General features: G+C 43.4%; 1 protein-coding gene across 4 annotated transcripts in view; it reads left to right on the top strand.

Annotated features, from left to right (window-relative positions):
- Il15ra (interleukin 15 receptor subunit alpha) overlaps positions 1 to 15767 on the top strand; it is a 35756-nt gene that overhangs the window by 12209 nt on the left and 7780 nt on the right. Inside the window, exons 2-6 of one of the 4 annotated variants that reach the window (XM_031359149.1) lie at positions 1668 to 1862; positions 3420 to 3512; positions 6901 to 6999; positions 7486 to 7518; positions 14676 to 14754. In XM_031359149.1, the coding sequence (XP_031215009.1) occupies positions 1668 to 1862; positions 3420 to 3512; positions 6901 to 6999; positions 7486 to 7518; positions 14676 to 14754 (499 nt within the window). Of the gene's footprint in view, positions 1 to 1667; positions 1863 to 3419; positions 3513 to 6801; positions 7000 to 7485; positions 7519 to 14675; positions 14755 to 15767 lie in introns of all 4 variants that reach the window. The other 3 variants (XM_031359147.1, XM_031359150.1, XM_031359148.1) reach the window with 3 other exon arrangements.

The following is a 15767-nucleotide window of genomic DNA, read 5'->3' on the forward strand; positions in this document are numbered from 1 at the left end:
GTAGCTCCAGCTCTAGGAGATCTGACAACCTCTTCTGGACTCCCTGGGCACCAAAGATACATGTGGTTCACATGTATTCAGGCAAGACATCCATACACATAAAGGTTTTGGTTGTTTTTGTTGTTGTTGTTATTGTTGTTTTGAGAGAGGATCTCTCAATGTAGCCCTGGCTTTCCTAGAGCTTGCTGTGTAGGCCAGGCTAGCTTCTAACTCAGAGAAATCCTCCTGCCTCTGCCTCCCCAGTGCTGGGGTTAAAAAGAAGTCAAACACAACTATGGCATTAGAAATAGCCAATATTTTGAACCCCTCATCTATTTCTAGAACCCTCAGACATCATGTTCTAAAACTCCTTACCTCTACCACACAGACCTCTCCCACTGCAGCTGGTTTTAGCTGGAGTTTTGCAGTGTGGGTCCAACTCTGGCTACCCTGAGAGCTGACCTATCTAGGGAAGTTCATCTTTGGAACAGTTTGTCTTGTTCCTAGTTTCTTCTGAAAACGTGAAATAATCAGAAAAACTGACTACATATAGGTAAATAAAACAAACTGGACTAAATCACACCAGTGAGTCAAACTCTAGCTTGTTATGGAAGAAAAGTGTTTATCCATCATCCTTTCTGTTGTTTGTTTTAAACAAGGCCTCACTAGGTAGCCTTAGCTGGCCTGGAACTCACTAAGAAGATCAGGCTTCAAATTCACAGAGCTCTGCCTGCCTCTGCCCCCGCCCTCGCCCCCACCCCCGCCTCTGCCTCCTGAGTGCTGAGATTAAAGGCTTGAGCCTCCACACCAAGCCTAACTATAATTCTTTCCATACATATCTGAGCATCTAATATTTCCAGGTACTGTACTAGGAACAAGAATACAATGTTGAGCCAAATAGGACTGGGCCAAATATAGATGGGAAAGATCATAGAACCTTAGGACTCAGGCTACCAGTAAGCAAATACGGGTTTTCTTAGAAGGTAAGCATGGTAGTCTGCAAAGAAGGTTAGCGGGAGAGAGTCAGCTGAAAGAATGGTGGCTTGTGAAGGAGGAAGATCAGGGAGAATCAAAGGCCTTTGATTATGGGGAACCAAAGGCGAAAGACATCCAGAAGGCCAGATTCTGACCAAAACCTTGTAGGCTTCTTAATGAATTTGTTTTTGTTTTTGTTTTTGTTTTTGTTTTTGTTTTTTTTTTTCCCTGTGAGAGTAGCAGGCTCCCAAGGAAGAGAAAAGCCAAGTACACCTGGCTAACGATTACGTTGGTTGCTGGGGTGGCATACAAGGACACTGGTCTGGGGTCTCTTGTTATTGATCCAAAGTACAATGTGACATCCCTCAAACAAACTTGATCCAAATAGGAAAAGATGAATAGCTTCGAGAGATATTGTGAGCTTGGAGATGGATGGGCAAGGGGGGGCGGGTGGTAAAGGGAGGGTTTGCTGATGGCTCTTGGGTATCCAGCTGCACTGATTGGATGGAATTTAAAGGAAACTCCTAGAAGACTTTTGGATAGTTGGTGTCCTTTCTCAGCATACCCATGTGTTTGTGCCTGGCTTCTACTACACTCAGGGACCCCTGGGATATGCTCAATCCTAGCTACAGAGCTGATTCTTGGGCTCCCATGAGGACATCCATGAGTAAACCCAGTCTTCTCGTCTCTCTTCCCTCTCATGCACTTTGTAGGCACCACATGTCCAACCCCCATATCTATTGAGCATGCAGACATCCGGGTCAAGAATTATAGTGTGAACTCCAGGGAGAGATATGTCTGTAACTCTGGTTTCAAGCGGAAAGCTGGCACATCCACCCTGACCGAGTGTGTGATCAACAAGAACACAAACGTTGCCCACTGGACAACTCCCAGCCTCAAGTGCATCAGTAAGTAGCCAGTCTCCACACTGTCCCCTGCCTCCAACTGAGGTTGAACAGAGAATCGAGCTGACATGTGGGAACTGTGGGAGCCAGAGAGATCTGTTCTGAGATCTGGAGCTAACTAAGCCTGTAGAACATGAAGCAGCAGCTCCCTGCCCCCAGTGGGAATACATAGGCAATAGGTTCTGTCACCCAAACTTGGTTCACCTCCTACCTCTGCCATTTAGTCATTTTGTGTCCTTGGGTAAACCCTTTAGCTTCTTGGAACTCTGGTTGGTCACCCAGAAAATGCATGTAATGTCAACAGTGGTTTGTAGGATTAGGCAGAAGCTGGTAAATGTTACTATTACAACCATTGGTGATTGTTTTGATGTGACAGTAGCAGGAGGTTTGTCTATGGATGAGGCTGTGTGCTCAAACTCACCACCCCGAGAGCTTTTTGGATCTCTAACAAGGCAGAAGTCTGCGGGAGAACATACACTGTTCTTGTTTGCTGGATCCTAGGAAGTTGGGTAAACCTAACAGAGTACCCCTCCATTACCCACCTCTAGTGTCCAATTGATGCTCAAGAACAACAATAATCAAAAAAAAAAAAATCTAGGAGGTGATGGTGCATGCCTTATTTAATCTCAGCACTCGGAAGGCAGATGGGTCTCTAAGCTCCAGGCCCAGCCTGAACAATAAAGAACAACAAAACAATGAAGGCTATGAGAATCAACTTTTAAAAAAAATATCACCCAAAGTTGGATGAAGGCCAGCATTTTGGGGATGGAAGCCACTTGGTGGTGTGCTTCCAGGAACACTAACCCCACTTCTGCTCCCTAGGGAAAAAAAAGTAGCCCATAGTCTTCCGGGAGAGTACACTCCAGCAAGAATCCCATGTATGTGAGGACCAGGGATCTACCTTAGAATGTCCTCCTCTGTCCTTCTCCATCCTGGTTTTGACACACCGTCTCTCACTGAACCCAGCAGTTACTGACTGGCTAAGTAGTGAGCTGTGCAGAACTGCCTGGGCCATCATGCTCAGAGTTTTACAAGTGATTTGGGGATCAGAACCCAGATCCTTATGCTTGTACCACAGCCATCGCTCCAGCCCTGTCACCGGGATCTCAGAACCCAAAGGCTGGAGGGATCGTTAAGTCAGTCTCATCTGATCCAGAGGTTTTGCTCCACGGTCCTTTGATCACCACCAGCACCAGTTCCCTTCACTGTTCTTCCCTAGCTCTTGCATGCTCAATATTTTCCCTAAATAAATGAACTCTGTTGAGTGATATTGTGTTTTCCCCATGAAAAACTAGTATGATAAAACCGATGGTGCATGTATCATTCCCATACAATGATATTTGATGATTGACCTGTGGAAGATACTAGAAAAGCAGTTTACAGGCTGTACATTGAGTCAGGAAACTGATATCCACTTCCTGTGCTTTCTAGCCTCATCCCAGGAAGCCAGAAATGGATGTGCACTGATTCATTGATTATTTTTATTTGTAGCTAGTTCTAAAACTGCCCCAGATTCTGCCCTCAGAAATCATAAATGCCATGTGACTATTCTCTCTCTAGGAGACCCCTCCCTAGCTCACTACAGTCCAGTGCCAACAGTAGTGACACCAAAGGTGACCTCACAGCCAGAGAGCCCCTCCCCTCCTGAAAAAGGTAGGAATGCTCGGAACACGTGAAGAACTAACACCTACCCTGCTCCCTTATCGTAGATGCCATGGCTCACTGTTGATCACTGCAAGCCCAGGTAACAGAACTTTATAAGATTCAGAACTTAGAGCCGGCGGTGGTGGCACTTGGGAGGCAGAAGCAGGTGGATCTCTGAGTTCAAAGTCAGCCTGATGTAGAGAGCAAGCTCCGGGACATCCAGTGCTACACAGAGCAACCCCTTCTTCCAAAACCCAAAACCGAACCAAAACAAAAAGATTCAGAACTTATAGTGCCTTAGGGTTTTTTTAGTCAAAGTTACTTGATATCCAGAATTCACATGTGCATAATTCACAATGGCTTAGGATTGGCCATTAACATGTCAGACCGTAGTTAGCCGTAGATACTCACCTTTATTGAGAACTGAGAAGCATCTGAGATTTGATCTCACTATAGTTATCTCCCCAAGGAGGGATTTCCCACATGGCACAGGAAAGCAGAAGCAGGAGCATGTCTGTCTGGCCCACTGGGCAGCAGAATGAGCAAGAATACAAGCCCTATTATGTGTAGCAGGCTGAACTGTGCCAGCGAAGCCTGGAGTCATAGAACCTGAATGTCTTATAACTGGTGGGAAATGCGCCTGTGCTTTGTTTCAGAGGGAGGTACTATCTCTGTCTTTCAAAGCACTTGCTACCATACATGTTCTTGGCAAGACAGACCAAAGAAAGGGTAATGATGATGGGGCCCCCTTTTGGGAAAATAAAGACAGTGTGAAGGACTCATTGGAGAGGTTTTTTTGTTTTTTTAAGTGAGAGGGTTGGGGGTATGTTGAGGCAGGGTCTTACTGTGTTGCTCTAGCTGCTTAGAACTCACTGTGTAGACCAGGTTGGCCTCAAACAATCACAGAGATTCATCTGCCTCTGTCTCTTGACTACTGGGATTAAAGGGGTGTGCCACCAAGTCCAGCTTCCCAATCTTCATCATTAACAAGTTAATTTGGATGCTTGTTCTAGTGTCTTTTCTGTTGCTGGGTTAAAATATCCTGACAAAGAGCAACTTAGGGGAGAAAGGATTCATTTTATCTCACATTTCCTGGTTGGAAAGTCACAGAGGCAGGAGCTTGAAGAAGTCAGTCACATTACCCCCACAGTCAAGAGTAGAAAGAAATAAAAGTGGGCATGTTAACTTGCATAGTTGTACTCTGCTCAGTTTCTCCACTCTCAATGGTGCTCAGGAGCCCCTGCCTATGGAATGGAGCCACCGACAGTGGCGTCGGTCTTCCCACATCAATTAGCTTAGTCAAGACAATCCCCCCACAGACACGCTAACAAACCAAACCAGTTTAAATTGACAATTTAAAGTGACAAGTTAAAGCTAACCCTCACAAGGCTGTAATACAGAAATATTGCATGAACATCACCCCTCTCTCACTCCCTGCCTTCCTTCTTTGCTTCCTTTCTGACAAGGTCTCACTATGGATCCCAGGCTAGCTTCAAACTCATCCTCCAGGATGCTCAGGCTGTATGCGCCACTGAACCCAGTTCAATGTACTTCACTTGTGTGTTATATAGGCTAGATCAAGGCCTTCAGCACTAGCTGAATGAAATCTGTGCTCTCCACCCTGTGATATTCTCATTTCCCACTAAGTGCTTTGTTCTCTTTAATGTTTCATTATCCTGTTTATGGTTTCTTCTTGTTTCTTCCTTCCACTCCCAAATACAGAAACCTCTGTTTTCAATCCTTCTGACTTGCTCAACTGGTCAGACCTTCCCAAACACCATATGTCAGTCTTCAATACACAAGAAACTTACCAAAAAACTCCAGTTGGTCTGGGGTAAGAGCTGAGAACCAGCAACACGAGGAAGGAACAGAAGCTTCCTCGGGTGGTTCAGAGGCAACCCAGGGTGAGGACATTTGTTCTAAGGAGGATGGAGAGGTTTCTGAATTTCATGCCACTGTACAGCATAGAAGGCTCCGGCTCAAAAATTAATAGTAGTAAAATAGGGCTGGCACTATAGGTCATTGGTAGAATATTTCCCTAGCATGCATAAGTCTGTAGGTTCAACTTCCAGTACTATTAGGAAAAAATAATAATAAAATAAAACAGGGTCTCTTCTGGTGAGTATGTTACATGTAAATAGAAGAAAGTGGTAGAAACTTGACTTAAGATGAAAGAAATCCCCAAGTCCCTGTGGTCTGAATCACACCCTGTTTACTCAAGAGACAAAAATGATCAACTCGTCTCTCTCAGCCTTTCTTCTGTGTCCCAAATATTTGGTTTGTCTCAGGCATTCCCCACTGAGATAAACATGTCCAATCACAATCTTGACACCAACTGGGGAGGTCTCAAGTGTTTGGGCGTGAGTGCTCTGCACGATTGGTAGTTTATGGGGGGAGAGATACAAGTGAGTAGTACCAATGGACTGAAGGGTGTGAGCATTTCTTACATGGTCACTGGCTAGGAGAGTATGGGAACAGGACACACCATGCCTCTGGAGCACCAGGACACCTACCACGCTTTACTCAGGCTGAATTTCCCGAGCTAGATTTTGCCACCGTACCAGTCCCATTTTCAATGGGAAGGGAATAGAGAACAGGGAACCGGTAGGCCCCTTTATAGTTTAAGGGCATCCATTTGCCAATAATGAACAAGGAAGAACCTAAACCCAGGCATCCTGCATGCCAGCAGGAACTAATTCAGAATAGTCTCCTCAGATACTGCCTAGGGCATTCAGGGAAGCTGGAATCAAGCTCTTCTTACTTCAGAATGCCAACATGTAAGTAGTCAGGTGTGATGACGCACGCCTTTGATCTCCACACTCAGGAGACAGAGCCAGGTAGATCCCTATGAGTTTGAAGACATCCTGGTTTACACAACAAGTTCCGGGTCAGCTGGGGATCCATAATAGACCCTGTCTCAAGAAACAACAACAGAACTGGATGGGAACACCAGCATTCCAGCTGCCTTCTGCAAATACAGTTCCACTGTGTCTTGGCATCAAGTCTTTGAGAACATAACATATTGTCTCCAGAGAACAAGCTTATCTCTGTCTCTGTCTATGTCGCTATCTCTCTGTCTCTCTGTCTCTCTCTCTTTCTCTCTCTCTCTCTTTCTCTCTCTCTCAATGACTATATTATTTAGAGTTACCACAAGTATTATCACTCAATGGATAGCTATGCCATCTACTTAGGGGACCGTTATTTGAAAGGGTGTTGGCCAGGACAGGCTCATTAAAGTGAGTCCTTGGGTCCCAGGCACTAGTCTAAATTTTTATGTCTGTCTTGGAATTTCCTGCAGAGCCAGAAGCTTTATCTCCCAAATCAGATACCACAGTGGCCACAGAGACAGCTATTATGCCTGGCTCCAGGCTGACACCATTCCAATCAACTTCTGCAGGAACTACAGGGACAGGCAGTCACAAGTCTTCCCGAGCCCCATCTCTTGCAGCAACAATGACCTTGGAGCCTACAGCCTCCACCTCTCTCGGGATAACAGGTTAGCCTGAGCTTTGCATAAGGACAGGCCAGTTTCCCACATACTCCTTCTGAGACTGGGTTGGGATCTTGCAGGAAGATGTCTGCATTAGCTTTGGTCCACTTACGTTCAGTTTGGGGCTAAGTGGTCCAGTCACCTGTTGCCTGCCATCACGGTTAGCTGGTTTTTGCAATCCCCACTGTCAGGATACCAGAAAGGAAACTCTTCCTCTCAGATATGACATGGCTTATTGATGTGAACGCTAGAGGGTGGCAAAAACATCTGCCAATGTGGAGCTGTGGTCTGTGGAGTAGAAAAGCCACCGTCAATTGCTCCTTTCTAAGGCAAGGCCAATGCTTAGATGTGACCAAACACCTCAGCAAGTTAATCTGTTTGTTTTGCTAATACCAATTTGGTTCTAAGATAGTAGGTAATCTCTCCAGCTTCATGAGACTCTAATGATTTTGGGAGTCCGGCCCTGACTCGTCTCTCCTCTCTCTACTGCAGAGATTTCTCCACACAGTTCCAGAATGACAAAAGGTGAGTACTTCTTTTGTTTGGTATGTTCATAACTAGGGCACTACAAAGCAGACCCAGCATGCTCAACAGCCTGATTAGGGCTACTCTACCACAGTAACCAGCAGTAACCCTTTGCCTCTCTGAACTGTCTCCATTAGAGAATAACTTGTAGACTGCCCTAGTTGTTGACTTTGTCTAGACATGATCACTTAAGATCAGTAGCTTCTAACTGTCATACTAGTGGCATACAAAGCAGGGAATTGGTACACCACAGAAGAACTTGATGGCCAGCTACTCATAGTTAAGTCCCACTAGGCTCCACCCACATCCAGGCATATAAGGAAACCACAGGAGCCGGCCACTGCCACTAAGATAACACCATCGGCCAGAAGCTGCATGGACCTCACCCAGGCTGGGGCACTGCACTGTACAGAGAGATAGCTAAGACAGCTCCATCCAAGTGGTCCCTGTTGAAAAGAAGACATGGGACCTTACAGAAGAGAAAGGAAGCCATGCAGGAAGAAAACAAACAGTGGCTGTGCGAAGGTGGATGGAGATCTTGGAGAAGAAAGAGAAGAACAGGAGAGAAGGGAGGGCTGGGGTGCAGCTCAGTGACAGCGAGTTTGCTCAACAAATCCAAGGTTCAAGCTCGGTCTGTGACACTAATACTATAGTCTGACAGGCTTTAAAGGGAACGAAAGTCACTGCAGAGATGGCTCAGTGGTGAAAAGTATGTACTGCTCTTGCAGAGGACCAGAGTTTAATTCCCACCACACCACAGAGATAACACTTGTAACTCCAGGGAATACAATAGCCTTTTCTGACATCTGGGGGCACCTGCACACTCATGAGTATGTATACACACACACACACACACACACCACAAATAAATATTTTTAAGGGGAAGAGCAGACTGTGGTTATCTAAAACCCAAGAATCAGTCTTAAAAACATACATACAAGTAACATTATACTAGCTGCCCAGGTTGTATTCATGTATTTAGGAATATATATGTGCCGGGCGGTGGTGGTGCACGCCTTTAATCCCAGCACTTGGGAGGCAGAGGCAGGCGGATTTCTGAGCTCAAGGCCAGCCTGGTCTACAGAGTGAGTTCCAGGACAGCCAGGGCTACACAGAGAAACCCTGTCTCGAAAATCAAAAAAAAAAAAAAAAGGAATATATATGTATATACATACATGAATGTAACAACAAGTAATAAAAAAAAAATAGATGCCATGAATTTAAAGAGAGCAAGAAGGTGTGCATGGAAGGGTTTGGAGGGAGAAAAGGGAAGGGGGATGATGTCATATTACAATCTCAAAAAAAAACCATAAAATATTTTCAATGGAAGTCCTTTATGAGACATGTGCTTGCTGATATTTTTTTCAAGTCCAAATGTTGTCTCCTGCATTGAATTCTGTTGGATATTAGCATATGAAAGGGTGTTACACGCCACTTATCATTAAAGAATTGTAAATAAAGGGCTTAGTGGTAAAAAAAATTTTAAAGGGATAAAATAACATGATTATAATGTAACATGGTCTAAACTCTTTTTATTTCCTGTTCATAAGTTTTCCTGCCTAAGAATAGCTCACTGGCTTTTGTGGTCCTGTGCACTAAGTAACATCTATAAAGCAAATGTAGCTTTAGATATATTAGCAGTTTTGTTGGTTTTGTAAATGATCAAATGCAAAGCCAGGTCTGGTGGTGAAGGTTCATACTCTCAGCTACTCAGGAGGCTGAGGCAGGAGGATTGCAAGTGCAAGACCAGTCTGGACAACTTAGTGAAACCCTGTATCAAAGTTAAAAATCATAAAGAGAACTGGGGATGTAGCTCAGTTCATCTGCAGCACTGGGGAAAACAGGTGGATGGTTAGATGATTGATAGGTAAATAGACAGACAGATAGATAGATAGATAGATAGATAGATAGATAGATAGATAGATAGATAGATAGACAGATAAAATGATAGACAGAAGGATAGTTGGTAAAATTGATGGATAAAAGCAAGATAATTTAGAAAGACTCTTTGAAGAATATTTTCATGGAAATTTTCACTTAATGACAAGGACGTGTAAATAAAAACACATTCATGATTTAAGAACACATACAAGAATTAGCCAAAATAATTTCCCCCTATGATACATAGCACATTACTCTTTCCATGTGGTTTTAGAATTTTTATTTGCTTTTCAAATTCTTAATAATTTGCACATGGTCTGAAACCATAAAAACATTAAGCTAAGCATGGAGGCATATGTCTGTAATCTCAGCACTCAGAAGGCTAAGGCAGGAGGATTACTGTCTATTTAAGATCCACCTGGTTACATAAAATAAACAAATCTTAAAATGGGGCGGGGGAGTAGAGTGATGGCTAAACAGTTAAGAGCACTGATTGTTCTTCCAGAGGTCCTAAGTTCAATTCCCAGCCACCACATGGTGGCTCACAACCATCCATAATGGGATCTGATGCCCTCTTCTGGTGCTCATATACATAAAATAAATGAATCTTTAAAAAAGAAAAAAAAATCCACCGGCTTACATAGTATCAGGAATACCATATCTCAAAAAAAATTAAAATAAAAATGATCAAAAGTTGGCACAGAATGAACAATAAAAGCTTTTTCCTCTTACTCAAAGCATCCTGGGAGGCAGGAGCAGGATTCTGTGCCTCCTTCTAGACAGACTATGCAAAACCAAGCTTCATTTATAAATAAGGTTTTCTTCATTAAATATAGTCATGAGAATGCCTAACTATAAGAGAAGCCAAACTTTTAGCAAAGAAATGAAAATGTGATGTTGAGTTTTTATTGTTTGCTAACAAAGCATATGTTGACATTAAGGTCAGTCTAGTTTTGTAAAAGCATTTGTGACAGTGTATTTAAAGTTTGCCATTTACACACCTTCCATCCCAGCTGTCTTAGTCAGGGTTTCTATTCCTGCACAACATCATGACCAAGAAGCAAGTTGGGGAGGAATGGGTTTATTCAGCTTACTTCCACATGGCTGTTGATCACCAGAGGAAGTCAGGACTGGAACTCAAGCAGGTCAGGAAGCAGGAGCTGATGCAGAGGCCATGGAGGGATATTCCTTACTGGCTTGCTTCTCCTGGCTTGCTCAGCCTGCTCTCTTATAGAACCCAAGACCTCCAGCCCAGGGATGGCACCACCCACAAGGGGCCCTACCCCCTTGATCACTAATTGAGAAAATGCCCCACAGCTGGACCTCATGGAGGCACTTCCCCAACTGAAGCTCCCTTCTGTGATAACTCCAGCCTGTGTCAAGTTGACACACAAAACTAGCCAGTACACCAGCCAACCAAGATCTGCGAGTACCCCGCCATTGGTTACACACTGCAGATGCTCATTGGCTCCTTAGACACAGGGTGAGAACCTTTTTCTCCATGTGTAAGCAATTAGCTGCGCACATCTCTATAAGGCAATGGCTGACCATAGTTGTTGCTTAATCGATTAACTAATAATCAATATTCTGGTATTTTGTTTTATTGTTTTTGTTGTTTTATGATAAAGACTGACCCAAAGGCATACTAGACAAGTGCTCCACACTGAGGTACGTCCACAGCCTATAGTGTTTAAAATAGGTTATACAGATGGTTCTCACTGTTCTTTTAAAATGTTTATTTTTATGTTATGTATATGTGCCTGTATGAATGCATGGTAGTACACCTTGTGTATACAGGATCCTGCAGAGGTCAGAAGAGAGCATCACTTAGATCTCTTGGAACTGGAGTTACAGGCATTGTGAACTACTGTGGGTACTAAGAACTGAACCTGGGGCCTGGAGAGATGGCTCAGCGGGTAAGAGCACCGACTACTCTTCCAAAGGTTCGGAGTTCAAATCCCAGCAACCACATGGTGGCTCACAGCCACCCATAATGAGATCGGACGCCCTCTTCTGGTGTGTCTGAAGACAGCTACAGTGTACTTATTTATAATAATAAATAAGTCTTTGGGCTGGAGCGAGCCAGGTTGACCAGAACGATCAGAGATCCTAAAAATCAATTCCCAACAACCAGATAAAGGCTCACAACTATGGGTACAGCTATAGTGTGTACTTATATACATGAAATAAATAAATCTTTAAAAAGAAAAAAAAGAAAAGAAAAAAAAAGAACTGAACCTAGGACCTTGGCAGGAGAAATGTGTGCTCCTACAAACTGAACCACCTCTCCAGCCCCAGTCATCACTATTTTAAAAAGTCGTTTCTTTTAATCCAACAGGAAACAGCCAATAGCTGGTGCTCAATAAGTACTGAATGAATTAGCAAATGAATACCAGAACTTAAAAGACTTTAACATTTTAAAAATAGTAAAAAACTGTGGTTAACATTTTCATTGTCTTAACTATCAGCTGGTTCGCCTGACAGCCTTTCTTGTCAAAAACTTCAGTTATCCCAGTATCTCTGAGCTTCACCTATATTTATTGGAGACTCCGGATTTTATTTTAAAAATCTTTATTATTACATTTGTGGAAAGAGAGAGGGGGGAAGGGAAGGGAGAGGGAGCTCAGAAGACAGTTTATGGAAGTTGGTTCTCACCTTCCACCGTGTAGTTCCCAGGTATTGAAAACAGGATGTCAGGCTTGGTGACAGATGTGTTTACTCACTGAGCTAACTAACTCACTAGCCCAAGACTCCTGATTACAAAATGTGAGTCCAGCACGCCAGCTGCAATAACACTTCTGCTGCTGCCCTCAGCTCACTAGGAGTGTGAAGGTAATTCTTCAGAATGGTGCTGTATCTTGTAGTCAATGTGCTCTGCATTTGATGGCAACTGCACCAGCCATTCAGCTACTTGTCCAGTGAATATCCAACTCTTTACTAGGGATGGTTCTGAGTTGCTCTGAAATACTGATAGCTGATTTTAAGATATTGGGGTTGGGAGGATGGCTCAGTTGGTAAAAGCAATCTACCAATGCAAGTGTGAGGATCTGAGTTCAACAGTCAGAAGCCATGCAAAGCTGGGCATGTAGCTCATGTCTGTAACTCCAGTGTTCTTAAGGAGAGATAGAAGGCAGAGATGGGGACTCTCTAGAAGTTCCTGGGCCAGTCAGGATGACATTCACAGTAGAGAACAGCAAAGAGCCTCTGTCTCACTGGTGGATAGTGAAGACTGACAACTGGGATTACCATCTGACCTCCTCATATCTGGCCTACATATAATCACTGTGGTGCAGGAATGCCCATACTCATACAAAAGAACACACACACACACACACACACACACACACACACACACCATTTATGAAATTTTAAAGGCTGAGCTAAAGCAATCCATTTTTGAGTGTCCAGTTTGAATCCAACATGCCTTTAATTTATTTGTTTTTCAGTCCCACCGATAGACCCTAGAGTCTCATTGCCTGGTAGACAAGTACTCTAACTACATTCTCAAATCCTGAGCTCAACTCTTCTTATGAATCTAGGACACTAAGAGAGGGGAAAAACCCTCAGCCCATGATTAAGGAGTGGTTGCTCTCCCTTCAGCACCTTCCTCTGATGCAGACTCAGTCCTGAGTTCCTGCAAGACTAGCCTGGTTTGCCCCGTCTGCTGAAGAATCTGCTCCCTCTGATTCACACACAGTGATTTCATCATCGCCCTGGAACACTGGCCCTGGCTGTCTCCGCTGCCTTCTCCATCTTAATCCCAGCCTATATATATGGAGGTGGAGCTGAGGCTCTCTCTCGTGGTCCCCTGCACTATAGTCATCTGTTCTCTCTCATCTCCTTCCTTCTCCTTTCCCTCCAGAAACACAAAAGGGTGGAGAACTTGATGTATGCTCTGTTAGTTCATTGTCTCCGGAAGTCTGGTTTCAATTTTTTGTCCAACACTCCGTGGATTAATTGAAAAGAGGCTGGGTTAAGTCTCGGAATTCAAATGGTTTTGTGATATCATCAGCCCAGGAGACTTTTTTTCCTGACAATGACTCTGCACATGTTGACTCTTATTCGAAAAACCACAGGGAAAGCATTGTGAAAGTGTACCCACTCCTTACTGCCGGTAATTCCTCTTCTCCAATAAGTCACTCCTCAGCAGTGAATGGGTGCTGAGCTTGACGGCCAGTGTGGAGACAAGTCTACCTGCAACAAATCTGAAAGAAAAAAAAAATCAATCTGAGACCTCAAAACACCTTTCATTAATGTATTGTTTCCTAATATTTGTGTAACAACGTTGTCATGCTGAGTTTATTGACTTTCTGAAACAGTGTTTTCCTCCTGTGATTTTACTGCTTCTGATACAGTGTCATTACAAAACTCTGAGGGCAAATCCCCTTAGTGAAAGTAGAGAGTATCCACAGCCTCATCGTGACTGAATATTTTGTGCCCAACACCCATTAGACTCAAGAATTTCTGTACATGTGGTTGTGACTTGTTGGAAATTTCTTAAGTGTGTTTTTTTGTTTGTTTGTTTTGTCTTGTTTTGTTATTTTTTTTGGTTTTTCGAGACAGGGTTTCTCTGTATAGCCCTGGCTGCCTGGAACTCACTCTGTAGACCAGGCTTGCCTCAAACTCAGAAATCTTCCTGCCTCTGCCTCCTAAGTGCTGGGATTAAAGGCATGTGCCACCACTGCCCGGCTCTTAAGTGTGTTTTCAGCCAGCTTTCACTTTTTGTTTATAATTTTTAGATGTATTTTTATTGTTTTAAATTACACTGGGGGTGGGGGGAGACGGCTGGGGATAGGTGTGTGTGAGTACCAATACCCACAGAAGCCAGAAGAGGGTAGCCAATTCCCAGGAGCTGAGACTACAGATGCTTGTAATCTGTATATGGTGGGAAACAGTATATACTCTTTTTATTTTTTTTAAAAGATTTATTTATTTTACATGAGTACACTGTTGTTGTCTTCAGACACATGCCAGAAGGGGGTGTCAGATCCCATTAGAGATGGTTGTGAGCCACCATGTGGTTGCTGGGAATTGAACTCAGGACCTCTGGAAGAGCAGTCGATGCTCTTAACTGCTGAGCCATCTCTCCAGCCCCCCAGTATATACTCTTAATTGCTGAGTTTCTCTCTAGACCCAAGAAATGTTAATAATGACAAGCTGGCTAGATGAACATCTGTCCTGGACAGGAATGGAAATTACCAATAACTTACCAATTCTTGGCCATGAATGCCTTCATGGGAGTCAAATGATTCTACCTTAGTTCTGTTCTTTTTCAGTGGCTATCTCTACATCGGTCTTCTTGGTTGGTGCAGGGGTTGTGGTGGCTTTCCTGGCCTGGTACATCATCAAATCAAGGTGAGCAGCACAAAAGAACTGCGGGACCTAATGTTTCCTTTCTACCAAAAGAGCTTGACCATAAGGATTCCAAGAGGCTCTCTCAATAGAGGAGTCCCTTTCCTAACTATAACCACTCACATTCAGTCCCTTCTGTAGCAGAGAGGAAGAGCCCTGTGAGATCGAGCTTAAGGCCATTCATTTCTCACAAAGGTCTCAGACCACGTGTTCAAAATGGGAGCAGCAGGAACAGAGTCCCATGATACAGGGGGTCATACCAAAGGCAATGTGTATCAGCTCCTTTTGTGACACACTCATGAATATACCCAAGTACTCATTACACGTAGAACACCTGCTTATTAGACATGTTCAAGTCAGCCTTAATTCTGTATTTCTAGAAATTACACACCACAGCTCTGTCACAAGTTCCTTCCACTTCCTGACATTTCAGTTTATACCTTTCGTTTTTCTCTAAGTTTATCATTCCTTCCTTTAAAAAATATTCCTCACGTGGCATATTGGCTTTGACCTTGTACTTTTATCATTTAGTAATGGACTGACACAGTTGTTAACTCCATACTGTATACATCTCTAGACCTTGCTTCTGGATTCTTGCAGGAGTGACTATCGGCATTCTTGAAACTGAGCATGTAGTCACTAGGAATAAAGTGTTAATTAACATATCAATATAAAATTATAGGGCTTCATATGGAGATGTAGTCAGTTGGCAAAACACAAACCTGGCCCTGGGTTTGACCACCAGAACTTTTAACAAAATTATATAACTGTTGGAGCCTGGTTTTCATAAAATGAAGACTCTCTGAAACACAGTGATGAATCCTGAAAGAAATCTATTAATCAAAATTCCCCATAAGAATTGACAACTATTAAGCCCCAGAAGTAATTAATAAATCATTAAACTACAACTAGTATATAGTCAAGAATTTTCTTAAAAATAAAAAAAAAAATGGGGCTGGAGAGATGGCTCAATGGTTAAGAGCACTGACTGCTCTTCCAGAGGACCTGGGTTCAAT

Source organism: Mastomys coucha, unplaced genomic scaffold, assembly GCF_008632895.1.
Source record: "Mastomys coucha isolate ucsf_1 unplaced genomic scaffold, UCSF_Mcou_1 pScaffold7, whole genome shotgun sequence".
Lineage (NCBI taxonomy): Eukaryota > Metazoa > Chordata > Mammalia > Rodentia > Muridae > Mastomys > Mastomys coucha.